This window comes from Manacus candei, unplaced genomic scaffold, assembly GCF_025592945.1.
Source record: "Manacus candei isolate 608988 ecotype Guabito, Panama unplaced genomic scaffold, ASM2559294v1 h1tg000008l, whole genome shotgun sequence".
Classification (NCBI taxonomy): Eukaryota; Metazoa; Chordata; class Aves; order Passeriformes; family Pipridae; genus Manacus; species Manacus candei.
In genome coordinates this window covers 18,305,282-18,332,902 of record NW_026138056.1, presented here as the reverse complement: position 1 = coordinate 18,332,902, position 27,621 = coordinate 18,305,282, and the positions used below count along the sequence as shown (strand labels likewise).

The 27,621-nt window shown below is 37.8% G+C and overlaps 1 protein-coding gene across 1 annotated transcript; it reads left to right on the top strand.

The window, feature by feature from the left end:
- Positions 1-536: 536 nt before the first annotated feature.
- OPRK1 (opioid receptor kappa 1) lies at positions 537-22,104 on the top strand. The gene is made up of 4 exons (XM_051771996.1): positions 537-918; positions 1,411-1,737; positions 15,564-15,916; positions 20,336-22,104. Exons 2-4 carry the CDS (start codon positions 1,478-1,480, stop codon positions 20,866-20,868), a joined length of 1,146 nt encoding a protein of 381 aa, XP_051627956.1. The 5' UTR covers positions 537-918; positions 1,411-1,477; the 3' UTR covers positions 20,869-22,104.
- Positions 22,105-27,621: the final 5,517 nt, after the last annotated feature.

Genomic DNA, 27,621 nt, shown 5'->3' with positions numbered 1-27,621 from the left:
AACACATATTAGTGCCTTACCAACTCCTGCTTGAGGGAGTATATTAGGGATAAGCTCTGAGGGATGTGATTTCTGCACATGCCTTCTCTCCATTTCTGGCTGCAGTTGGAGCCTAAGGAGAATGGAGCTCTGGCAATGCTACAGGGAATTCTTGGCTTCTCACATGGTGTGGGACAGCTTGAATAAATTAAGGACGGTAATCGCGATCCCCGTTTTTTCTGTCGTAGACAGCTTCTGACTTTCTTTCCAGTTGCAGGTGCAAAGGAACAGGGGCACAGACACCCAGTGAGAAATGTTTTGGATGCAGAATTGTGGAGCTGGGGCATGAAAAAGCAGATGGATCAGTCAAGGCATCTAAACTGAATATTCCTCTTTCAGTCAGCATCTACTAGTCTGAAATCCTTTGGGGTTCAATAGGACAGAAACGATCATTGCTTGAGGCCTGGGAATGCAGGGGGAATGAGGAAAGGCAACTTGGAAAAGTGTGTTAAAAATAAGCATTTATTCATTGCAGAACTTATTGCTTGCTTTTATTTTAATTTATCTGCCTCACTGTCTAGAAAGAAGTCATGTGAGCTTCTGAGCTGCAGGGACAGAGACAGAGGAGAACGTGTGCATCAGTGCAGAGTGCTACTGGAGCCCCGGCAGAGCGGGAGGGAGGCAGAGGGAGCGTGAGAGAGAAAAGGCGAAGTGGTAGGAGCTGGAACAGCAGCAATTGCTGCTGCTACACGTTTCAGCTCATGCCCGGCAACCAGCTCTGCTGCCAGCACGCCTCTCCGAGGGCACAGGTGCTTCAGGTTCAAAAGTCCTAGAAGGGCGGTGGTACTTTTAGGAGCCAAGCGCAGCTGCTTTATTCTTTTCTTTTCCTGCAAAGAACATCTGTTTGAGGACTCCGCTCCTTTTCCTGGACTGAAAGAGGTATTTTTTGTCATTAATGTGTCTCTTCTTTGAAAGCAGTTATGGGATCAGGAAAAAAAATAACCCAGGGCAGGATGTTAAAGCAGATGTACAGAGAGATGGTGGGTTTCTCTGTCTCCTTCCCCTTTATAGCAGAGCTTAGGCATTCAGGAGCCCTTGTTAGGATACACTTTGACATAAATATGGAGGATGGAAAAGACAGGGTTAAAGAGTGGGGGTGGATCTGAAGTGTTCCCATCTGGTTTGCTTCTCTGTGAAATCTCTGAAAGTGGAGGAAAACTTTCCTCGTGCACTTGGAGGAGCAGCATTACATAGCAAGATGTAAAACTTGCAATTATTCAATATGAATGTGATTTGCTTAAATCTCTGCTCGGCAAATTACAGTTCCCATCACAGCAGAGCTTCCCTTAACACATACAAGTCTCAGAGGTCTTAATGTTTGGTGGCTGTGATAGCACTTCTGTTTCTTTCTTTCTCTTCTCTCTTTTCCAGCTTAATTGCCTCCTGCTGTCTGCACACTCCTCCTGGTCTCCCCCTAGCCTGTGGGGACTGTACCCCTATGGATGCCCCTGTACAGATTTTCCGTGAAGAGCTGGACTCCACCTGCTCCCCGGGGCCCTGTCGACCCCCCAGCACCAGCAGCAGCTGGCTCCTCGGCTGGGCAGACTACGACAGCAATGCCACTGGGGCCCTTGGGGATGGCCAGCACAACCACACCAGCATCTCCCCCGCCATTCCCATCATCATCACTGCTGTCTACTCGGTGGTCTTCGTTGTTGGATTGGTGGGAAACTCCCTGGTCATGTTTGTCATCGTAAGGTAAGGGGCTTTGGGTACTGGTTAGAAGAGGTGCAGAAGACTGTCCCTAAATTTGGCAGGGTGGAGGAGGGGAGGTTTATGGCAGCTCTCTGGGTGAACATCCATGAAGAGCTGGAAAAAAGCAAGGGAAATGACCCAAACATTTCAGTCAAAGTGTTTTGCCTGGATGTGCAGTTAGAAACAGAAGACACAAGCTGGTTAAAAGTGATAAGTCGTGCAGCATGAGGGAAGGTGCTGTGTGTCCCGGAGCTGTGTTCATCGGCTGCCCTCTAGGGACGACAGGCTGCTGGCATACGAGGGAAAAAAGCTTGAGTGGAAGAAAGAAACTTCTACAAGGTACCTTTTTTTCCACTGTGAGGAGACCCCAAGGGACAGCTTATGCGTCCAGTCGTGCGGACACTGATACATTCCTGCCTTGGCGCCCAGTGGTTTGTTTAACAGGGTAGGGAAAAAAAGAAATTATAAAGATAGGAGGAAAAGCAAGGGTTGTTTTTTCTCTGTTTAGCAGTGTTTAAATTCAGTTATTGATGTTGGATTGAAGAAAAAAGAGACAGTACTAAAATACCTTTCCCACTGTTTTTCAGGAAAGAGGAGAAAGCTCTGTACCTGTGTCAGTGGGTTTTTCATATTAAACCACTTAGTGAAATGCACCACCACTTAACACTTTTGTATTGGTGTATATTTTAGCTTTCACTATGCTCTCTTCCCTCTTTTTGTCTCTTTCATTTACTATTTATAGGCATGTTTGGACAGTGCAGATCAGCAGGGCAAAAATGAACAACGAAGGGGAATGAAATCATGCAACTTTTTTGGGCTCTTGCTTCACAGTCTGTTTGAATCCTACTAAAAATTCTGAAAAAAAACCCCAAAAACTTCGGAGTATTCATTGCTCAGATGAAATCAGCTTGTTCACAGAAAAAATGGAGGTATTGGAAGGGATGTTGTCAGTAAAGCCTGCACAAAAAGGGTCAAATATTTGCAGGATGTTGAAATAACTGTCAGATGATATAAGGGGAAATTATTAGAGCAGTGAAGTTGTTGATAAGGTACTGTACAAAAGATGAGTTATAACCAGGTGAGTACTCCTGAGTAATGAAAATAAAATTTCCTTTAATAATGCAATAAAGAAATATACCTGTGATCAGTTCGAAAAAACTGGTTGACCCCAGCTTTGTGATGCTGTAATTTTTATAGTCCTGCATGCCCTTTTACCCTTCTTTCAGTGTAGAAATTTAATTTTTTTCTGTATTTCTGCAAGAAGAGAGGCTTCATCTTGACAGTCACACAGCTGCAAAGGCAGAGATTTTCTAAGCCATCAGTCACTAACAATGAGAGTTTATTAACTGGCCTAGGCAGTGGAAATACCCCCAAATTTAGCCCTTAAAGTTAGCATGTATGTATTATAATGGTGTATATGTGTTTGCTTTTTTCTTTCCTTTTGTTACCCTCCTAAGACTATTTTTGTGAGGTTCTAGATAGCTGCGGCTCACTTTCCTACTATTTCCTACATTAACCTGTCCTTCAATTTTCTCTTGGTCCATCTCTTGATTACATAATAAAAAAAAAAGAGCATGACAAAACACTTGTTGTTTTTTTTTCTTCTTTTTATTTATTTTCAGTATCTTTCTTTCCTATGTTTTCTCTGTGGCAAATATTTTAACCAATTCTAGAATCATTACCTAGAATGCAGGTTTACAGTTTTCAAACATTCCTTATGATTTTAAAATATTTCAAATGTTCGTGCAAGAGGTATATTTTTGTCCTTACCTCTCATCTTTCTCCCTTTTCCCTTCACATCCATTCTCTTCATGATTTTCTCTTAGGATGGATTTTAATGGCACATGAACAATGTAGCCAGTAGTGATGTCCTTTTGTGAGGAAAATCAAGGTCTATGGGAAGCTTTTGAGAGAAGATGGTAAGGGATAGGCAAATCATGTCCCCAAGACATCCCACATTACCTCTCCTCCTTTAGGTACCACAACTCTAAAGGAGAATGGGGACAGACTGTGTCTCTTCTTTACCTCCCAGCTGAATGTAGGGTTTGTGTGAGGCCCCTTGTTGAAATTTCTCAACTCTGAATTCCAGATCTGCTCTCCTCCTCCTCCTAAGCCCTGGACTGGCAGCCATGGCAAGCACTGCTCCTTCTCCCTTTGCTCTTTTAAACACAATCTAATATTATTAGAATAGCTCAGTTGTATCTACACTACAATGATCATCTAGTCCAACTATCCGGCCCCTTCAGGCCTGATATTGAAGTCACTTTTGAGTGACAAAAAAAGACCTCTTGTGTCCTGAGACTGTCAGTGACACTGTTGCAATGTCAATGCTGTGGTAGATTTAGGAGATTCCAGAGTCTTGAGGTGCCTCAGGAACAGGCTCAAATTCAGCCATAGCCTGTGGTATAGGCAGGCCTTGGCCAATTTGTTGCTTTGCTAGCACTACAGGACTGGTTTTACTACTTCTGCACAAGTGCTGCTAGAGAAGCTCATGGAGACCAGTGAGTCAGCATCTCAGCTGCTTGTACATAGAATGGTGGCTGTCCAAAATCTTTTATAGCTGTGGTGGGGTGTATTTCTGGTGAGAGGAAAAACCCTCTCAGAGTTTTCTCAGAGGGAAAAACAACGAGAATGACATTTCAACCACATGTACAAACTCCTGAACTCTGAAAAGTAGCAGAATTTGACACAGCTCCTGTGAGGAGAGATTTGTGTTGAAGTCTGAGTGGGAATGTTATTTTAATGTGGTGACAGCATGGTCTGTTAAACTATTTAGCAGGAGACCTAGATTCTTCTCTTGGTTTTGCTACTGGGCTTCAACACTTTTTCCTGTTTTGCAAGGTCACTTAATGGCCCTGTGAATTGGTTTCCTCACATGTAAAATGGAGATCTGGTAATCACTGTCTTTAAGCAAACAGCAACAGTTAGGTTTAAAAGCCAAAGTCTGATCATTAAGAACACTAATGAAGAAGATCAGGACTACTGTAAACACCCTGAACTCCTCAGACGCAGGAAGAGCGGTTATGTTTACTGTGCAGAAAAAGCTCTGTGTTGAGTATGCAGTGGTCTGGCAGCCTGGTCATGCCCATGGCAGTCAGCTCTCACTGTGGTGTGGGTGGGTGGTTTGCAGGAACTCTCCCTGTGTTTGGACCAGCTGTGTGCCACGTGTATCATCCCCAGGGGTCTGCTGTCAGCCAGCAGCCAGCTGGGTGGATGGACAGCGCCTCGTTCATGCCGAGCCATGGCCTGTGGGATGTAGTGTTCTCCTATTGCTACTGCTTTTCCTGGAGGGACAATAAGAGAGAAAGAGATCATTACGTTGCCTCTTACGCTGGTGGGAAATGCAGATACTGTGTGGGAAGAACAGTCGTCTCCTGTGGAGGAGAAGGGGAACCATGGAATGGGTTTCCAGGTACCAGGTGAAGTTATCAGACCTCACCTAAGTAAAGCCTTATAGCTACGTGGCTCTTGGCATAACTAGAGAGTCTAACTCAACCCCAAATGTCTTCAAAGGTCTTTGAAGATATTTCTGGTGGTGAAATAGTTGGCTGAAGATGATAAATAAAACTACTTGTCCTCAGAAGCAAAAAGTCTTTTCCCTGCATTTCTCCTCCCTCATGACTTTATTTTTCTAAAGTTCAGTGCTACCTTTAAACAAAATGGTAGTTTCTTGTGACAGCTGAAGGGGAAGAAAAATCTGCTGACTAAAGTTAAAACTTTAACTGTAGATTTGCCCTTATCAGAACCATAAACATACTCGATAAAAACTCTGGGAGGTGCTGTCTCCTACCCACTCCAGATGCGCTTTTTCTACATATGTGTTTAACCTTCATTATTCCTGAAGTTATCAACTGAGACCAACTGATATCAACAAGATCCTAAACAGCCAATCCTGTATTTCTTCTAAATCTATATTTCAAGCTTCCAGTGAACTGAATAATTTTCTACATTCAAAAAAAGTTTTAAGGCAAAGTTGTTTCATGGAAATATAGATTAATTCCTAAGGGAAAAGAGAAAGCTTATAATCCTCTGCTTAGTTGAAGACAAAATTTAACTACTTACACATTTTTTGTCTCGTATTCTTTGAACTGAATGGCATTTTATGCAACAGAAAGAGTGTATTAAGAAATGTCACATAAGATTGACTCCTTTCCAAATAGTTTTTAAAATTTCCCCATCGTTCATTCCAAACAAGAATGAAAATATTTTTTAAAAAAGTACACAAAAATGAAATAGATTCAATACATTGATTTAAATTAATAATAGATTTTGATAACAATAGAAGATTACTTGTTAATTTTCTCTAAATTATTGGTTTAATTTGATTAAATTATATTTGGAAAGAATATTGTTCTGAAATGAAAAATAAGCTCCAGAAGAGTCAAAATAACTGAATTACTTGTTCCCTATTGCTGGCAGTTTGGATGATTTCATTCTTTTGTGAAATCAAGGGTTTGGCTGCTAAAAGCAAAGGCTGAGCTGTACTATACTTCATGAAGTTTATTACTTTTAACCTGTTTTTTCCCTAATCAGACATCTGACACCTTACCAATAGAGACACATCAAATGGGATTGATAGCAATTCATCACAGGACTTCAAAGAGCATCTAGCCTTGCCTCACCGAATGGAGATAATTTTGATAAGTTCTGCAGTGTTTGTCCAAACTTGACATAATTTCTGTCACAACTCTGAAGACTGATCATTACCAAAAGCTTTAACAGATGGCACAAAGACCAAGACAGGAAACATGGAAGAGGACAATTTTATAACAGAATATTGATAGTCTGACAAGCACAGACCACTTAAACAAAATGTAAATTTTTCTAATACTTTTAAAACCCTAATAGGCAGTGATTAAGTGAGACCTGGAATTTATAGGCTGACAAGAAACTCATCTCATGCTGTTGCTGTGATAAGAATAGCTGATACTGAAAATAAGCAGGGAGAGTAGAGGAAAGGCTTTAAAGGAATATTTACTACAGGCAATATTAAAGAGAGGCTATAGCTTATAGTGAGTAATCTGTTTGGCTTCTGAAAAGTAATTTGGTATCCATCCAGACATTTCCGCTGGGCTAACAGCCAGGTAATCATTTATTTCAGAGAAAGGCATAACTGCAATCAGTGTCTGGAAGCAAGATGAATTACAGAGAGCCTTTTTGAACTGGCAGGGAGTGAAAACTTACAATAATTTTCTAGTTTGGCTGCTGGCAAGGCAGAAAGCTGGAGACAGCTTGCCTGTTTTCAGACAGGAGAGTGGTGGGAAGATCATGATCTTGGATGGAGCATGAGGAGGGTGCACAGTGGGGAGATGCCTTTGGGAAGGGCAGACTGGCTAAGCCCTTCTACTGAAGAGGACAAAATGAGGAAAGAATGAGCACCCTTCATTTAGTTTTTTTCTGAGAGGATTTTAAATCTGCTGAAAGGGTGTTGTGGCAGGAAATTCTTAACTGTGTGATTTGGATTGCCTGGGATGCATTAAGAAGAAGGGAGCATAATCTTCCTGTCCTGCCTACTGTCACTGTCTGTTCAAACTGTGATTAGTTTGTCCCTTAAGTTAAATTCTCTGAAATAGATGGATTCCTAAGAAGAGTTTTGATACCAGTTACATATTTCTTTCTAAAGAAAAAACATCCAGAAAAACTTAGATAACTCTACTTCCAGGAAGTTTACTTCATATCTCAGTTTTGATCCTCCCATCTGCAAATATCAGATAATTCTTGCAAAGTGTGGAATCTGTGCTTTTCTCCTCAAGGAAGACTTTGGGCTATATTTATTGTTATTTTCTTTTGTGAAGTTAGAGAGGCATGAGGAAAAGGCAGTAGGAGTGTCATTTTGTCTATAGACAAGCATGAGTACAAAAACTGGATTAGTTATGGGGAAGGGATGTGTACAGATGGAACAAGGATACTGGAAGAGGAATGTTTGACTGTGTCAGCATTCTACAAAATGTAAAAAGGATATAAATAAAGAATAGTTAAAATTACACAGCATTTCCATGGTTCTATTGGTAAGTTGGTATGCTAGCCTGTGTATTATCTTTGAAATATTTATTTCTCCTGAAGCCAGAGGGTTCAGCCCTCATTAGATTCATCTTCTAATCCTCATAGAAGTGAAAATTAACTCTAGGCAGTTTGCTATTTTCAGTTTTGAGACATTACGTGTGATGAAACTCTGTGGTCTCTGCGGAGAGTATGAAAACACAATTTTCTTCAGTGTATGAATTTCCTCAAATACCTGATAAGAAAGTGAATAGAAGCTTCTTTGCTTTTTCCATTTCTTATGTCAATCCACATGTGTAATACACAGTTGTTCATCTCTGCTCCAAAAGTCAGTACCATTCAGCAGTGCATTGAGTGACTATCTAGGTTTCCCAAACTTAGCAATGTTGCACATAGAAAACAGAAGGTTTTATAATTCCTCACTGACTACACAGCTAAATCCACTTTCCACTAGACTGTTGGTAGTCTAGCCATTGTGGTTACTGTAGGGTAACTGGTAAAAGCCTCCTTGAGTAGTAACAGACAAGAAGCTGCTTAGTAGGACTAGTTCAGACAATCTATAAAATATTCATTTAGTGTTCACACTCAGAAAAATATTTTTACCTTGCCACTGGATGATGCACTGCATCAAGACTTCCTGTTAGACGTGCCTTTCAGAATGACTGCTTTGTTAAAGGTCATGGAAGAAGAAGATTTCCACCATGGAAGATACCAGCTATGTTGTTCAGTTGACTGTGTCCTAAGGTTTTCTGAATTTCACTTGAATCATCTCATTTGGGAATGTGTGTGTTCAGTTGGTTTGTGCTGTGTGCTTCCCGGAGGCAGGTGAGGAAAACAGATAAATGGGTAGAATCCAGAGAAAGTCTCCCAGCTGCCTCCTAAGAGGGACTGATGACTTTACCTTCAGCTGGCTCACTACGAACATGTGTATTTGTTGTCTTACCACATGATTCTATACTTGTTATAAAGCAAAGTCCCTTGTCTCCTGTTCAACTTTATTACAGGAGTGTTGACCAGAGATTTGGGTCTCCACATATTCAAGTGCATAGTTGTCCTATAGAACACTCCCAGCAACGTCAGTTGTTATTCATCCCCGTGGCAAAATGGAAACTAGGTGCCTTGCTTTGGGAACAAGAGTGATTCCCGTATCCCAAGACCCCTGAGTGAGAGGTTTCTGAGTTCTTTCCTTGTTTCTGTCCAGCAGAAACATCTAGGGGAAGCAAACATTTTTAACATGTAGCTTCTTCCAACCAACTTCTGCATATATAGCTACATGTGGAGAGCAGGGTCTCTTCAAAGAATAGCAAGGAAAGTAAGACCCTTAGAAATCATTTCCTGGAGCTGCAATCTCTGTTGCCTTGAGCATGAGATTTATCCTCTTTGCCAGGCGATCTCTGTCCTACTCACTTTCCTCTCCCATAAACCCATGGGAAGCACCTTGCCGACAGAGATCACGTCCTTCATTAAAAAGAAAAAGTAAAAAAAATTCTTCTGAGAGATAAGAACAATGGGAAAGGGAGATGCTTCAGAGACATTGATTCAATACTCACTAGAGCAATATACCTGTGACAAGTAAGAAGGATAACGATGCTTTGTGTAACACCCTGGGAACTCCCCATAGCACGATTGATCAATGGAAAACATCTGCAGCAGCATAAAGTTTTTCAAGAGAAAGAGTCAGTTGCTTGAAAAGGTCACTATTCATCTCTACTTACCAAGAGAGATCAAAAAATCAGTTACACAGTGTAAGCTATTAGTCTAGACTCTTTAATAATATTAAACACAATGGTTTTAGATAAAGTACTAATTTTTTTGAAATTCTACATTCCCATTATTAATTTTAAGCCACAGTATAAATCACAGCACCTTAACCTCTGAGATCTCCTACCAAGATCATGGAAGCAAAAATTTCACAGTATTATTGTTTCCAACATATTAATATTTCTTCAAAAATAGGCTCTTAAGCTCACATAAAAATATTAAAAGCTTTTATCACAGAAGGAGGAAAAATAGTTAATTTTTGTTAAGTAGTGTGACTTTTTCTTGAATTGACCTGGATATATGTAGACTTGAACTTCCCTAATTCAGAAACTGGTTCTTCAGCTCAAGAAAAAAGATTCCCCATCTAATCTAAATCTGCAAGATCTTGTTCAGCCTCAGTTTATGACTACTTCAGAGGAATAATGGTAGTGGTATATTGTAAGGATTTTATGATACCTTTTGACATTCAAGTAGATTATGCTCCTTGAGGGGAGAATAAAAGACAAGACCATATTTTTTTTCTTTAAGCGGCTTAAAAATAGGTATTTTCAGATGCTTATTAATAAAGAGAATTCCACTTTAGGATAAAATTTTTTAGAGAGCAATTTTTTTCAGCTCCTAACAACTTTGATGTTAAAGACAGGCAAACTTTAAATATGTGCAGTGACAATATTTGCCTTTATTTAAAGTGTTTTCCAAGGTCCTGTGTACTGACAAATTCTGGTTGTTATTCAAAATGTGATACTAACATGTAACCCAATATGGACATGGAAACTGCAAGATATAAATTTTTATATTTTTAAAATTACCTCAGTCTTCATTTCATACTGGCATAAGCCTTTTATATTGAATTATGAAAATCCAAGAGGTAACTGAACCATCTGTTCAACATGGTATGGGTTTGCAGTAGATCCTCCTGAGCTGTTTTTTTTTTTCTTCCTGTCCTGATGCAGTATTATATTGAGAGTACTGTGATTATAGCCTGAGATTTAGAGTTTTCCTGACTAGGCTTTTCATCTGCTTGATCTCTATATAATTCATTCAGAGCAACCTAGTAGAACAGAACCTGCATCCTGCTGATAGACGTTTTTGCAATTTGTTTTTAGATGTGCTTAACTTTCGTTTTCATTCCCTGACCCAGGTATCTGCCAAAAATACGTGTTTGCTATACCTCATTGTATTTTATGCTTTTGTATTTTCACTCTTTTACTGGAGAATGTTGTAGTATATTTGTTAGTTTTGCCCCATCCCTCTTTTCATACTGCAGGGAACATTTCATCCTATTACAGTTACAGTAAAAAAGGTTGTCCAGGGCCTCCTTCTCAGCTTTTATTAGCTTTTCTAATGTTACAGTGTACTTTAGGGTCCCACTTCCGTCCTCTGCTTGGGATAATAACTTTAAGGGGCCTTACTAGCAGATTTTTTTCTGAAAGCATACCAGCTCCTCAATGCTTCTCTCTTCTGTTACCACAATGTCATCGATAGCTTATGCTAGAAGTGTGAATTCTTCTTATTTACTGTCTTAAAAAACATGAGCAAATTAAATTCTACTCCAGAAGGAAAAGAACAGTAATGATGAGGCAACTGAGAAACGGGGGAAATTTTCTGGGGGTCAGTCTAAAGGCAGTCTCAAGGAAATTTCCATTTTTGGAAAGTGAACTTAGCCTAAATTGTAGCAGTTCTGAGAATTTTATTTTTGAGAATTTTACTTTTGACATGTAAGTAATCATAATTTTAAACTTGCTTCTAAAAAGCTTTCATCGTATATCCATCAAAAAAACCCATCCAAATGAAAGTGTTCTGTTTCATCTTAACTATTTTTCTTTTGATATATCTTCCAGTTGCTTAAAGTCTACAGAGGCATGATGCCTGTTTATAGCTTAACAAACAACCTTGAGATCCACCAGCTTAAGTGATCAGAGGTTTTGCTGCCTCTTGAAATTAGATTCTAGTGTCTGACTTAAAAGAGGGACTTTCCCTTCCTATGTAATACTAAAAAAGTTATCATTCTGTTATGAAATCTCAGTATTTCACAAACCACTTTCTAGACAGGATTTCACATGAACAGTGTATACAGCAATACATATATTATAATAGTCTTTGAAACTTACCTCTCAAAGACACCAAGAAAATATCATTAATTGCTATCTATGCTGTAGTTATGTCCAGGTTTCCCCTATCTGTCCTGCTAAACTAATTAAAGCAGATAGCAGTATTTTTAACTTAAATGAAAGCAGGTATTGATACAATTTTAATTTGGCAATGGCAGACAAGATTTCCTTACATAACAGTTTTGACCTTGTTCAAGTGCAGATTTGGGTGAATGGAGGGTAGGGTGGGAAAATCCGAAATCACCTGAAATATTTCCTCCTATATTTTGGTACAATGAAATGAGTTGTAGAAAAGCATTTAAATCCTTCGCCTCGTGGACTCTATCAGGGTCCTCTTCAAAGTGTCTGACAGCAACAGCAGTCACTCCTTTACTTTAACTGGAGTTTTGATTAAACTTGCAAGCATATATCTTCAGAGGCATGTAGGCATTTAATGATTTTCAGGTGTTTAATTAAAAACACTGAAGGGCATTTAGATGATTGAGTCCAGATTCTCAAAGGCATTTCTGAATTTTATGAACTTCTAAATGAATTTATGATTTAATCTATACTAGTTTACGACTTTAAAGGCCAATATCTCATTTATACAGAGGCCAATGTTTTCAGGTGAAAGTAATCAAGCTCTTTATATTACCAGTGTGAGGTCAGTGGGTTTTGAGGTTGCATCAGTAAAACGTGCTTGTACTTAGAATTACTGGGGTTAACCAGTGCAGCCTTCATCCCTGAGTTAGGCATGCAAGATGCTTCTGCAGTGCTGGGAGAACAGATTGCCTAAATGTAATATTTGTTGGAGCAGAATTTATTGGTCTTCTGCCTTCTTGTTCAAAGTCTGTCAGAGAAGCGATCAGAATGAGCAGGGCAAGGAGGCATGTGGGAGATGTAAACTGGGGTGGATTAGGGCAAGGCCATCTAGTCATGAAACTGCCAGGCTGGTGAGCTGTGGGGAAGGATTAGATGCACACCAGGTAAGGTTATCAAAACAAGGATTTTTATGTGCATATGCACCCCTGAAATGAGTCAAATCTTTCACAAAGCTGTATGGGAGAAATAGCATACTGTGGGTTTTTCTTTTCCTCATTAAATTTTCATTCCCATATACAGCTTTGGTTTGGTTACATTGGAAGTTGTCTAAATGCTGATGCTGGGATGACTGTGTTTCTCTGTGCCTGTGAATGATCAAGACATCCTTCCTGTTGATCAATAGTAGTGGATAAAATTAATTTTCTTTTTTTTGTGCACGTGTTGCGTAGCCCAAAAAAATCAAACTTGCTCAATTTACATGTAAAACATAAGCAGGGCAGATAAAGACAACATGCTTTATGTTGCAGCTTCAAAACTTTGAATTTTGAAGATATGTAAAAAACTAGTCCTGTGTTGCAGCAGTTCTTTCCTATTCCACTGGAAGGCTAGGAATAAGGAAGAGGAGTACTGGGAAAATATTTTATACATGGTTGTATCACACACGAAAAAGAATTAAGGTTGCCAGGAATGGGAAATGACAGATATAAAGACTTTCAGATATTTGATTTTTCAAGTCTAATAAAATATTCTTAGATATTTTCCCTAGCTTTCTGCTTTTCTTAGAGGAAAAAAATGAAACTTTCCCTATATATCCCTAAGGAAATTTTTTGAAGATCTATAGAATTAATGATTCAGAAGAACGATTAGTAGTGTCACCTCTTATCAAAGATCATTGCATTTTATTTAAATATCCCTGTGTTGAGTCTAGTAACTTGTATTTGACTGAAGCAGACCCTTTGCAAAGCAACACATCTTGATTTGAAGACAACAAAACATGGAAAAATTACCCCTTTCTTGTGTAATTTTTTCCCAAGAGTAATCAACTTAGCTGTTAGGAAAAATCTGTCATTGTTTCTAAGCTGAGTTTGTCTGTTTTAGAGTTTTACATATTTGTCTTTGTTATGCTTTTCCTTGTAGTCTGAAAAACTCTTCAGTACCTGTTATCTTCTCCCTGTGAGGTCTTCAGACACTGTAATCAGGTCACCTCTTGGTGTTCTTTTTGATAGACTAAATGTGCTGAGCTCTTTAAGTTACTCACAGAAAGAATTTTCTCCACTTTCTCTTCTCTTATTTTTTGGTACTCTTTATGCAACCATTCCAACTTCCCATAGCTTTTTTTTTTGGCAGTAGGAACAAGACAACAGTTCTAAGCATCAAACAGTGATGTCCATAGAAGTAAAATCATCTTTCTACTACTACCTTTCAGACATTTATAAGAATTTAATCTATTTTAGCAGAGATTTGCAATTTGAGTGTTTAGTGAACTTTTGTTCAGTCGTACAACCAAGATACACTTGGAGATGATATTTCTTCTTCGTTTTTTTTTAACCAGTAAGAAAGTTCCTAGTTTGTTAATATGTCTTATATTTGTTTTCTAGCCATATACTCTCATGCTTGTGTTTGAACAGTACCTTAAGGGCTATAATTCAACTTACAGGACAGACTGCCTCCCTTCCTGGAAGGCCTGTTGAGGAGATTGATCTGGTGAGGGGGCAGAAGCCCAGCCCTGACTGATGGGTTGGTATGCGGGTGAGAAGGATTTACTCTCCTTTCCCTTGCAGTTTTCTTTTCTGTGCTTCAAGCCAGCATTTGGTATTATTTTCTCAATAAGTCTTAATTAGAGTATTTTAGGAAAAAAAATGCAATTTTAATATTTCACATTGATCATAAAATGACATTTCTGCCCATATTTTAATTAATACTTAATTTACATATCAGGCATATTTTGACAGCACTGCTCAACCTTTTTTTTTTAAATTATTTTTTATTTTATACATCAGAGTTTTAAAGGGAAACAGATACATTGCCCTATGTGTTCATAGGGATCACATTTTTTATTTCCACTGTAAATTATAGATGTCATATAGCAAAATATAGCTATATGTGTTTCTGTGTGTGTTACATGTGCACATTCTAGTTTGGGCACACACTCAACATATGGGACTGAAACAGTTTTAAGGAAGAAAATCTCTCACTGAATCCAATGATAAAATAACAGCAATGAGCAAACATGACTAGTTGGGGGGAAGAAGCTTTTCAGAAAGAAGTGTTAGGTATATTCCTGTTAAGGTTCTCCTTCATCCTTTGTGTCCATCTCAGACCTGGAAGCAGTCCTCCACTGGCTGCCCCCCAAAACAGTCATAGAGGCAGAACAAAGCAGGGTGCCACCTCAAAAAATAGATCTTATTCTTCTGTGTAGGCTGAGGTTCTCTACCATCTGGACAAAACAAGTGCTTCATTTTGATGAAATTAAAGGATGCAGGAAAAAAATATTACTATGACAATTTTTTCCCCATTATGGTATCATACTTAAATAGTCATCTTTTACATTAGCAGTCATAAAAGAGTGGACTGGGAAAAGCTGATGATAAGAAAGAGGGAAAATTGGCAAGGAAGGAACAAGGAAGGGAAATGACTAAAACTTGTATCAGTTGGCATTGTAGTGAATTCAAGGAAGAGAAACTATCATATAAGAAACAATCTGGCCCAGCAGACACCTCAATTAACACAGATTCTTACTTTAGAGTGGGATAACTGTTCCTTCCACAAAGCAAACCCAGAAAGCTCGCAATCACTGATAGTTAGCTATAAGAAAAGGAAATACAGAACATTTTGGTCACTTGCAAGTGTAACAATGATATTTTCTTGTAGAAGGATTTGAAAAAATAGAATTGAAACCAGGATTTGGCTAATTAGATTAAATACATTCATGTACCTGGTTTTGCCTGTGGTGAATAGCTCTAACTGCTAATGCAGGTGCTGAGAGACTAAGTAAAATTTGTTCACTATTATTCCAAAGGTCTTGCATTTGTGTGCACTTCTGTCATAGATGAGACAAGACATTACAAAAAAAACAACTCTAGCAAAGCCTGACTGATACATATCTGAATGAACATAATCATATTTTAAAATAATAAAGCCTTATTTTTTTGGCAGGTACACAAAGATGAAGACAGCAACCAACATCTACATTTTCAACCTGGCTATGGCAGATGCTCTAGTTACCACAACTATGCCTTTCCAAAGCACCGAGTACCTGATGAACTCTTGGCCCTTTGGTGATGTGCTGTGTAAAATAGTAATCTCTATTGACTATTATAACATGTTTACCAGCATATTCACGCTGACCATGATGAGTGTTGATCGATACATTGCCGTGTGTCACCCCGTGAAGGCTCTGGACTTCCGTACACCTCTCAAAGCAAAGATAATCAACATCTGTATCTGGCTCTTGTCCTCATCTGTTGGTATATCTGCAATAGTTCTTGGAGGTACCAAAATCAGAGAAGGTGAGTGTGAGCATTCGGAATTCAGTCTTTTTTTTCTCAGCTGACATAAAATATATGTTCAGATACTGATTAAACCTGGCTGATTCCTTCTTCAAAAAGTATATATAACTTCCTGACATTTTGAAATATATTGTGGAACTTTACACTATGACATATAAATAATTTAAGCTCAGATGCCCTGGCCAACTAAAGAACAAAATATCTGTTCTAGAATGAGACCATCAAGAACTACTAGTAGACAGTAGGGGAAAATAATCAGGAATTTATTCACAGTTGACGAATCTAAAATCAGTTAAGTTGAAACCTGAAATGTGGGCTCAAGGTACTTTTTTTGTAGGTGTGAGAGCAGTTCTGATGAATTTCTAAGAGCAGAAACAAGAATTTTTGGAAGCTTATTATCACCAGCCATTTCACAGAATTTGAAGGCATGGTGAAGAAAGGAAAAGTCAGTAGCTGGAGAGAGAAAGTCAAACTAAATTATGTATGACAATATCTCAAATTCTTGTTTAAGGAAGGATGGGGGTATATCTGGGGATGTGGAAAAGCTGAGAATTAGGATCAGTAGAGGAACTGGAAATTCAGACCATGGTAGGGAAGCAGCTACAAGAACATGGAATCAATGAGATATGTATGCAGACCATGTGTAGACTTTAGTTGAAATTTATAATCCATGAAGGACTGTGGATTTAGCCCCTATAGCTAATGACTCATTACAAAGCTGACTTGCTATGGGGTTAATTTGATTTTGAAATCCTCCTTGAGAAGGAAAGGGTAGAAGCATTTTCACACACATATACTTCATTCCCACCGGCATGACCGCAGTGCAGTAGTACCTCAGTGTTTGCAAAAGGCTAGAGACTCCTAATCATGTCCTTGGGTTGGGATCATCCTGTTAATGGATGATAAAACACAAGGCATGCATATTTATTTGGCTTGTTTGAGATGTAAACAATCTTTTGAAAAATTATTAATAATTTCCCGAATTAACATTTGCTATTTAGAAATGTTTCACTCCTATCAAGCCAAATGGCAAAGTTTGTGTAAGGACACTGTTTTATCTGGCAGAGACAATAATGTTAAGCTGTTTGACATAGATCAAAGCAAAAAGGCATTTCGGTAACAGCTGCTCAAGGGCTGATAGATTTGGTTGAAGATATATAGATTTTGTTCTTGTTGTTGGTCTTCTGGCATGTAAGTGACAGGAGAGTCCTCAGGAAACTCTTCTTTCAGTCCTTTGAGGGATCAAGTCTCCTCGTCTGCAGTAATGTAATTCTTCTCCCTAGTAAAGTTTTGACAGGCTCTATAAAACAGTGTCTAGCTCAGGAAACATTAACTTCCAGACATATTTGGGAAGAATGATCGTCTTGCTACACATGAGATCTCGAAGGCCATGGGACACTGACTCAGACAGGTGTTTTGTTGGAGCACACCTAACTAATAGAATGCTCCTGTCATTCACTGTCAACATCACATTTAGATCAAGGGTGTGCTCTGAGGCCTGCAATGATTAAATGCCTTTTCCACGCCACGTGGCAGACAGCCCTTTTTTTTACTTATGAAACAGAGACTGGTAATACAGAGCTTAGCTGGGCTAAACGAAGTTGGAAATATTGGCAAATGCTTGTCAGCCACTACTGTTCATCCCTGCTTGTCTGATCTAAGGTCTCTCTTGAGCATTCAGTGTCAATTACCTTGTCTGGTGTGTTCATTAATTGCTCTGATAAATGCTGAAGGGATCCTCCCTTTGTCTGACAGCTGGAGCTTAGGACTCAATCTTTATGTTATGTTGGCCAAAACAGTTGTGTTTATATGCTTCAGGGCCTCTTCTGGGTTCAGATTTAAGCAACAACTGAACATCAAATGAAAAGTGATTAAAGTTCCCTCACCGTGCTCAGTTAGTCCATTTTGTATCACAGTACGGAATTGCTCCCAGTTGTATCCTTTCAGATACATTTTTCCTGCAGAATAAATTTTACACATGTGTAAATTTTCTTCCCCTGTCCTTAATGGAGCCTTTCTTTCTGACAAATTGTTCATCTACAAAAAAAAAAAAAAAGAAAAAAAAAGATATAAAATTAGAGGTACTTTTAGTACTGCCAGTAAGGGTATGAAGCTCTGTTTCAGTACAGAGGAGTATGGATACCTGAAAGTGATACACTCAATGATATATCCAATACATATATTTCCTATGTCGAGATTAAGATTAATCTTAAATGGTAGCTTAGTAAACACATTAAAACATATATTTACACTAAAATACCATCTAGAATGCAGTATTTTTCCTTATATATCAATGTATTTGAAATATTGGGCTTTCAGAGTTGAAAAGGTCAGTATGAAATCTTAAGTACTTACTATGTGACACTATCTGTAGTTTTGCACTTTTCAGGCAGTAAAAATAAAATATAAATTTGATTTTATTCTATTCCAATGTTCCAGAAAACTATCATGATATTGTGACAATAATGACAAGAATGTGTATTGCACTTGATATATGTAATGCTATGAATTATATGGAATCCATGACCTTATAATTTTGATAAATATATGAAATTATGTCAGAAGATCTATAAAAGGTCATTTCCACTGGGAGTGGGTTTCAGTGAGTAGCTGGATGTGGTGCCCAGAGCAGTCATCCTTGATCACGCTTGCTTTTATCAGGACCTGCACATCTGGATGCAGCTTTACTAGATAATATAACTGCATCCTTGTATTATTGCTGCAGCTAAGCTGTGATCTACTACAAATAACAGTATTAATCAATGTGAAAACTTCTTTCGAGATGATTATTGACATTTCTAGAATAAAATTAAGTAAAAGCAACTATGCTTATGAAAACTTAGATCACAAAGGATTTAAACAAATTGACTCAATGTCAAGACCCTGTTAAGTCATATTTGTGTTGTCATCTTAGCATCCTGTATCAGGCTTGAAAAATATGTCTTTTCAGTTTTCATCTTTCAGAATCAACCATTAGTTATACTATTTAAAATAAAACCTCAAATATTTAGCTTTTAGCTGTAAACTATTTCTATTTGAATATTTTAGTACTTAATATCACACCATAACAACTTTCTGATATGTAATTGGGGAAATGTCTGTATGACACTACAATAATAATGTCTTCCCCTAGTTGTTTTTCAAAACAAATTCTCTGCAATATTGTTTTGATTTGTGAAACATTTCTATAGCGGGGAAATATGGCTTGATGGGTTTTCTTCTGACTAGTCCTGCTAGTGAGAGTCCTGTTATCTGCTTGAGACAGATATGAAAAAAGTGGTGTGCAAGAGTGTATTGAATCATTCCACCCTTAGATTTTATTCAATAAAAGTCAATACGTATTAATTTATAGAGGAATAACAAATTCAATAGGGAAAATGATAAAAAATCTAAAAAACAATGCAGTGCTTTAGAGGGTAAAATCTAAGCTACAATTCAGAGTGAAAAATCCCTGTGTTACCTTGACTTGTCTTCAGTAGAGTTTAACTACTGAGAGTAGTTGTAAATTTACCCCTTCTCCTGCTTTTTCATTTATCTTATTGCTTGGTTTTCCTTATGTTTTATATACTGGAAGGCTCCAATGAGATCAGCAAGTGAAACCTCAAATATTGCATTGCTTAGATGCTTCCTGTCAGATGAAATATTTCTGTAACATAAAATCAAGTGACAGCCTGTGACTTTGAATTCTGGCATGGACAATCAGAATGGGAGTGGGCTGGTCTCAGTGGCCCAGATCTTGTAGCCTCTGCACAGGTTGCATTTTCAATGGCATGATCTGTAAAAAGAGTAGCTTCCTTTTGACTTCATGTGTGCACATATTTTATTTGCTCCTATCTGGCAGAAAAGAAGCTGTTGCCAGGAAATAAGTTTTTCTGAATGCAAACACATGTACTCAATTTGTGCTGAAGAAGGCACATGGGAAAAGATTATTACACAATTATCATATATTGGCAAAATCTTCCTACAACCAAAACCTCCTTCAGCTTCCACCGTTCATGATACCGAAAATCTGTCTTCACTTACAGAAAAAAACATACGTAGTTTGATAATAATGGTGAGATTTCTACTCCACTGAACATGGTACTCATTCTGGCTTTAAATTTCAGTGAGATTCAAATGAAAACATCTTTACAAATTTTTGTTTTTGTGATCTGCTTTTTTAGATCCTCCCATGGGAAACAAATTTTATACAATGTTATGAATTTTAAAAAGCCCTAAACTCTCTCAGTAATTTCTAGAGACGGCTGCATAAAACCAGTTTCAATGGTAACTGAAAGCTTTCCTTAGAGTGATTTAAAGATAACTGCATTTATTAATATCACATTACATGATAATAACTTCCTAGCTTATGCTATGACAATTACACTGTTTAGAATATCTAATAATAACGTAATTTTCTTCTTGCTTTCTTCATCCCAGATACTGCTAGCACAGAATGCTCCTTGCAATTTCCAGACAAAGATTACGTGTGGTGGGACCTCTTCATGAAAATCTGTGTCTTTGTCTTTGCATTTGTTATTCCAGTTCTCATTATAATTGTTTGCTATACTCTGATGATTCTGCGTCTTAAAAGCGTACGACTCCTCTCGGGGTCTCGAGAAAAAGATCGAAACCTGCGTCGCATCACCAGGTTGGTTCTGGTGGTTGTGGCAGTTTTTATTATCTGTTGGACTCCTATTCACATTTTCGTACTGGTTGAAGCACTAGGGGATGTGTCCCACAGTACTGCTGCTATATCCAGCTATTACTTCTGTATTGCTTTGGGTTACACCAACAGCAGCCTCAATCCAATCCTTTACGCATTTTTGGATGAAAACTTCAAGAGATGTTTCAAGGACTTCTGCTTCCCTCTTAAGATGAAGATGGACAGGCAGAGCACCAGCAGAGTTAGAAACACTGTGCAGGACCCAGCTTATATGAGGGAAGCATGTGGGACAAACAAACCTGTATGACTAGTCGTGGAAATGTCATCTTACTGTCCTCAAGAGAGAGAGGAGTCCAACGACCTAGGACTGACGCAGATTACCACTGCAGTTTGAATTCAACTCATCCAGACATACATTTCTGGAATATTTCAGAAATCCTGCTAGTTGGAACTAAGGAAAGTTTATTATTGACAAATAAGAAACTCATGAAAATAAGCTCAAGTGAAAAGGGCCTGGCTGATGGTCTGATGGTCAGGTTTTGGCACCATGTTTGCTGTACTTGAGCCAGTACTAAAACACACTTCCATGGAGAGCAGAGATAGTGTTGTACCAGCTGATTCTGGATAAGAAAATTCTGGCTCTTCTCTTTACAATGCGTAACTTTATACTGAGCAACATTTAGTCATAAAACTGAGTTATGCCAGAAACTTCTGCCCCAACAGTTATTGATTCTAAAGTATGTAGTTTGACAACTTGACTTTTCATACTCTTTTACAGAGAAGAGTGTTTAGGTTTCTGCTGAACAATACCAGAGCTATAATCAATATTGTTCTCAGCTAAATGTCTGTAACCTTTGTCTGTGCTGTGGAAATCCAATTTAAGCATGATCTACCCACACACCAAAGTGATTTTATTGTGTCTGTGTACAGTAAAGAATTTTGGCATTTAAAAATATTGGGATTTAAGGAGAATTGTTAGCACATGTTTAATCACCTGTGTGTAATATTTTCTATGTGTGCTTTTCCAAAGTGATGGTTTCTTTACTGAGTCTGAATAATATAATATGCAATTTCGGAGTGTGTTTCAAACAAGAGGCCAGAAAACTTCAAATGTTTCACTTGTTATAAAACTGATGAAAAGCCGTGCTACATTCATTACATGGAAGAAACACTCTCATTCCATTTTCAGTAAAGAGGACAAACAGACATACTTAAAAATAGTGCTGTAACTTGTTTTCCTGGATAATTTGTGAGCAGACTGAAATAAACATTTGATGAATTAGAAACTAGTGAAGTAGTACATGAACTAACTGGATTGACACAAAGGAAATTAAATATGACTAAATGCTTTAATGGCATTTGACTAAAAATTTCCCGTTTTATTGATGCCGATACATTTTCTTTGATACAGTCCTATGAATTCAGTTTTTATCTCTGTTTTCCTGTGACAATGGAGATGTCAAGGCACAGCTACATAAGTTACTAGCTTGCTAAAGGTAAGCTTATGGTAAAATTGAGCCTAACTTTTATTATTCCTGTTTCTGCTGTTACTGAAGTTTGGAGCAATGCTCTCAATATCTTCAATGGAAGCAGATCTGGTCACCAGGCATTACCTTATTAACTTTGTTCTTTATATAAAATAATGAATAATTTGGGTGCCTTCATTCCATGGCAAATTTTCTGAGAAACACAATCTGATTTGCTTCTATCAGACAGAAAATACTTTATGCACACCAGTATAAATCATGAGGTTCTTTTTTTTTGTCTTGTAGCTGGCAGTTCAGTTCCCATAGAAGTACTGTAGAAATTCAACTTTCTGCAGAACTGTCGCATATTTTATTGTTAATACAGTCATATTGTTAATACAGTCGTGTTGTTAATACAGTTGATATCAGATTGATAAATGCAGTGCTCCTACATTCATCTTGCAGTACCAAACCAATGCTGAACAGTCAGTGGTGTTCAGATACTTCCAGTGGTGCTGCTGTTTGGAGCAGAGCTGTGAAATTCAGACTGTGGAATGCAGTACTTTAGAACCAGCCCCTCTAATGCAGTCATCTTTGTTATTGAAATATTCAAGATACCCCTTTATGGACAAATCTAGCACTTTCTAATTGTTTTTACACAAGGAATGAATATTTGACCTGCTGGATTTACCTGGGGAAATGAATGATGCTCACACAACTGATTGAGTGAGCCTAACCTCCCATTCTGTCCCTCTTTCTTTATGTTTTTTAACATGCATAGACTTTTCTAAATTAAGTTCTGACATTTAAGTGGCCAAAAAAAGAAGTTTTTAGGTAAAAATTGAAAAGCCAAGGTATTTATCAAGTTAAGAGCAAGTAAAATGGGAAAGAACTGGACTCTAATGAATTATTTTCATTCAAAATAACCCGTGTTCTTGCTCACGATTTACCATTTGCATATGCATATCTATGTTTCAATAGAGTTATTATTCTGCACATTATGTGCAGTGCTCTGCATTGTAATGAAAAATCAATGTTCTTAATTTGCAGAAAGAGGGTTTATAATAACATTTTTCCTGTGATTGTGTTTTAGTAAGGAGATCATTATCCCTATTATAGTGGGAGGAAAGTATGAGATCCTAGCAACTAGGCTTGAAAAGTTGTATAAGAATGTGTCCTAAAGGTTTATTTCTATCATCATAGAATCACAGAATCAACTAGGTTAGAAAAGACCTCTGAGATCATCAAGTTTGAGCCAATACTCAACCACCTTGTCAATTAGACCATGGCACTGAGCGCACATTCAGTCTTTTCTTAAACATCTCCAGGGACAGTGACTCCAACACCTTCCTGGACTGCCCATTCCAATGCCCAATCACTCTTTCTGCAAAGAACTTCTTCCTAATGTCTAATTTAATCATGGAACATTGACAGCCAAATTAGTCTGGCTGCAGCAGAAATGTGTCTTGGAAGTTTTCATGTCAAATTGAGAAGCTTACCACACTTCATTGAACAACAGAAGAAAATTGACCAAGATACTTTTAAGATCTGAGAAAGTACATTAAAAACAGTACTATGTCTTTGCTCACAGAATCTGCTTCCAGATGATTAAATTCCCATTGTTTGTTTAGCAGTTTCAGACTGGAATGACTAACAGGCAAACCCAATTATGGGTCAGAAGTACATGCATGGTGACTTTGGAAACCTGTATTTAAACCTTGCAAAGCACTTCACTTTCTATGTAATTCCAGACAATTGACTTGCCTTTGGTCTTGTGTAGGCACCTGTCTCTGGGAGGCAATGAGAGGTGAAGGCCAGGGTGGAGCTGCCTGGCCCGGTTGTTGTAGGGCTGGGTAGGGGACAGGGCAGCAGGGACAGACTGTGCTGCCTCAGGGGTCCCGGAGAAAGGCAACATGGGGCAGACACATGCAGGCAGCCTGGGAATCAGCTGTACTTGCTGCAGTCTCCCCTCCCTTTTGTTTTGGAGGTTCCAAAACTTCAATATTGAAAAAGTATGGTATGTGGTCATTTGATTTACTTGCAGGCTTAAATTCCAATCAGCTAGTGTGGATAATTAATGTGTGTGTTCCCTGTTTGTTTTAATTTAGAAATCTTTCATGTGGAAAATACACCAGGTGTTCTGGTTCAGTGTTTTTGTCTCTGCTTTCAGGAGTAGAGCAGAAGAGCATTACTACAGTTACTGAAGCTTGGAGATAAAGTTCTCCCCTGAAACCTCAGACTTCTGCAGTGCACAGGTTAAAAATTAATTAGGGAGTGGAGGGCTATTTCAGATTCACCTCTCTCTCCTTAACATTTAAATTCTCTACAGCTGCCACTGTGCAACCCCTACAGATTGCAAAAGAACAATTAGGTGTTAAAAAACAAGGAACGCTATTCAAACATCAGTTCCTGGAGATTTCGCTCACTCTACACATTTCTCTTGCACCAAAATAAATAGCAGTGGTTTTAGTTTTCTTTTTTTATTTTTCTTTTTAAAACGTTGTTGAAAACCCCCAATGAAATCTGTGTGCGTCAAATGTTCTTCACTTTCCTTAGTGCTAAATATCTTCTACACTTAATTGCATTGCACACTATCATAGAACTAAGACTAGTATAAGATAGTTAAGGTGTTTCAAGGAAATATCTGTGTCATGGGGGAAAAATGATGTCATACAAACATCGCGATTATTTATCCTCCTTATGCTCAGTAATAATTTAATAGGAAGTCTAAGGATGGATAAAGAATTTTTTCAAACAGATGTTTTTATTTGAATTTCATATTTTGCCAGGAAAAAGCAATGAGGCTCAGCTAGTAATTTCAGGATAGAGTATCACTCTTAACTTTTCAGCTGTGACATTCAAGAGGATGTCCTAAAGGGAAAAGAAACTGCTTTCAAAAGTGCAACAGTGCATACATTTTCTAGTAGATCTTGGATGTCTTATCTCACTTATGTCTTTAAGCATCTCCACACATCCATATAACTTCATTTTAAAGACTGGTTCTGTTAATGAATTCAAGGAAAGACGTAGATAGTTAATTTGTTAAAATGAATCTTAGAATTAAAAAATGCAGATGTCAATGAAGTGATGCTATTTTACTGCAGATGAAGAAGCAACCCATGAGGTGTTGCCTGATGCCCAAAACTGCTTTTCACGTTCAAAGAGCAAGTCCATTAAAAACGATCATCTCTTGGTAAATAGAACCTTCCCTAAAAACTAGACCTCCTTAGCTCTGTCAAAGTGTGGTCAGTGTAAACAGATCATTACTGAAATGATACATTTGCTTGTTAAAACAAGCTTGAAGGTCAGATTTCATACCAAAATGTTGAAATACCACTTTTTCTTCTTGAAACTGTTTTAATCAGCTAGAAAACTTCTACGTATATCAGCTTTTAGCACAACCTGTTGGTAGAAATTGGATTTCTCTTAAGCAGTCTTGATCTTATAATAGTAGTCACATATTTTTGAGATACTGTGAACTGATGAATCAATTCAAGGAAAAGAAGGAAGTTGACCAAAACCAATATATCTCACAGAATGATGAAGATCACTCAAAAAAAAAAAAAAGAAAAAGTAAGATACAGTTAATCTTTCTTTTTTATGTTCCTTTTGTGGAAGATTGCAGATTTTTTTTCTTTTTTTTCCTCCTTCTCCCACTCCCCTCCATGTGGGACATTTTCAATAACAAATTATTCTGAACCAAAGTGCTGTTTTGAAGGCTGATTAGTGTTGTTCACTGATAAGGTTTGATTACTCATTATAAACAGTAAGAACAGGCTCAATGGACACAGAAATTATCATCCATGAGCATACCCTTGTTTTCCCTGGTCCTCTCCTTGCAGAAATATGATATTTTTTTAATTGCTAGAATTTTGTTCCATCTTTAAATACTTGTGATGCTGCCTGAAAGACAGCTGAAATGTTTGAAAGGGTGAGACCAGCAGATGACAGAAAAATGATGCTCTAATGCTGAGAAACTTCCAGTTTAGTTAATGAGCAATATTTCAACATTCCCAGAAATTCAGAGGAAAATTGGGAAAAAAAAAATTTTATCCTGTGAAGGACAAAGGAAAGATTCACTGGAGTTTGTGTTTCTCTTGGTGCTGGTAAACTAGTGTAGTCCTTGTAAAGAAGACAGTCAGGATAATCATGCTTGGATTATTTTAATTGCTTATCAATTCTTAGTCAAACATAATAATTGTAAATCTGGTTGGGTTTTTTCCCCTGGGGTATTTTCTTCAGAAAAAATTTAGATCCAGCAAAATTGATTGAGTTTATGATAATCTACCTAATCTGTCAAATAGAATAATTTTTCCTGGTTAATATCAAATTGCTTCATTTTTAACTGTGTGTAGTACAATATAGTGAATACATCTATTCATTACCAGAGGGATAGACTGAAAGATATTTCAACTGACTGAATCAAAATATTATAGCTTGTTTTGTTTTTTGGAAAATCCTGGAAATTTGACTTCTTGTCTTGATTCAGAACTAAATGGAAACTTTCAGAATTTATCACAAATCAGTGAATTTTCTTGCTAAATATAGTCATTGTATTGCCTCTACCCCTCAGGAAAAGGATCTGGCTGCCAGGTGTGCAATAGCAGCAGCTGGAAGAAGAATATAGGGGAATGTGGGGAGGAGAAGACTTCTCTGAGTAGATAGTACCCTGCCTGCCTCTTTGGGCATAAAAACAGGGTGGCAGTGGCTGTATAATGCTGCCCAAAAAGCAGAGCTTACTGCACCGGTATCCCAGCTCTGTCAACCCAACTATGTTTTCAACTATCATTTCAGACATTAAGACAACACCAAACTTACCAGGAGAATAAAACAGATTCCGGGTATTTAGGACACAGCAGGAATTAACAAGGGAAGCTGGTGTCCAGCTTTGTTCCAAAGTCCTGCTCAGCACAGCAGGGCATTTTGGTGGATGATGATCTGGGAAAGATACCTAGAAATTTTAGGCTGAACTCCAGTCTCTGATAGGAAGAGAAATTCATTATAAGAAGTACTTCTTCCTTAGGACTGAGAAACTACAATTTTAGAACAGAATCTAAAATGAGAGCTATTGCTCAGGAAAAGAGTAGCTGATGATGTACTTTGGTGTATGTGCCAAGGCATTCTGCACCTGCAGAACAGTATAAAAAGGTTATTTTAAGAACTAAAAAAAGATGGACTTTTTCATAAAGTATGTTTGGGAGAATAAAGAAATGCAACAATATTTCACCAACAAACTAATTTCAATATCTAATAATGTTTTCCTTATATGTTTGTATTCTGAACTATATTCTGATCTATACACAACTTTAAAAAACTTTGTTACCATAATGACAATGCTTTATTATGTAGGAAAATATCTAATTGTGAAATATAACAGAGGTGAAAACCATGTTGTCCCCTTCAGTATCTACAACAGTGCTTTGCATATATGAATGGGGATAATTGATGAAATATTTTCAAAACGTACGTGTTTTGTCCATATCTTCAAAATCAATGTAAATATTGGTCACAAATTACTCATGTGACTGATAATAATGTAACTGCAAAAATAAACTCTTTCTTCCCTCCTTCTGCGTTCTTACCACATGCAGACA

Excerpts from the sequence above, each read along its gene's own strand:
- OPRK1 (XM_051771996.1), top strand. The coding sequence starts at position 1,478 with ATGGATGCCCCTGTACAGATTTTCCGTGAAGAGCTGGACTCCACCTGC. Across the intron at positions 1,738-15,563 it reads GTCATGTTTGTCATCGTAAG|GTACACAAAGATGAAGACAG; the intron begins GTAAGGGGCTTT and ends TTTTTTTGGCAG. Across the intron at positions 15,917-20,335 it reads AGGTACCAAAATCAGAGAAG|ATACTGCTAGCACAGAATGC; the intron begins GTGAGTGTGAGC and ends TCTTCATCCCAG.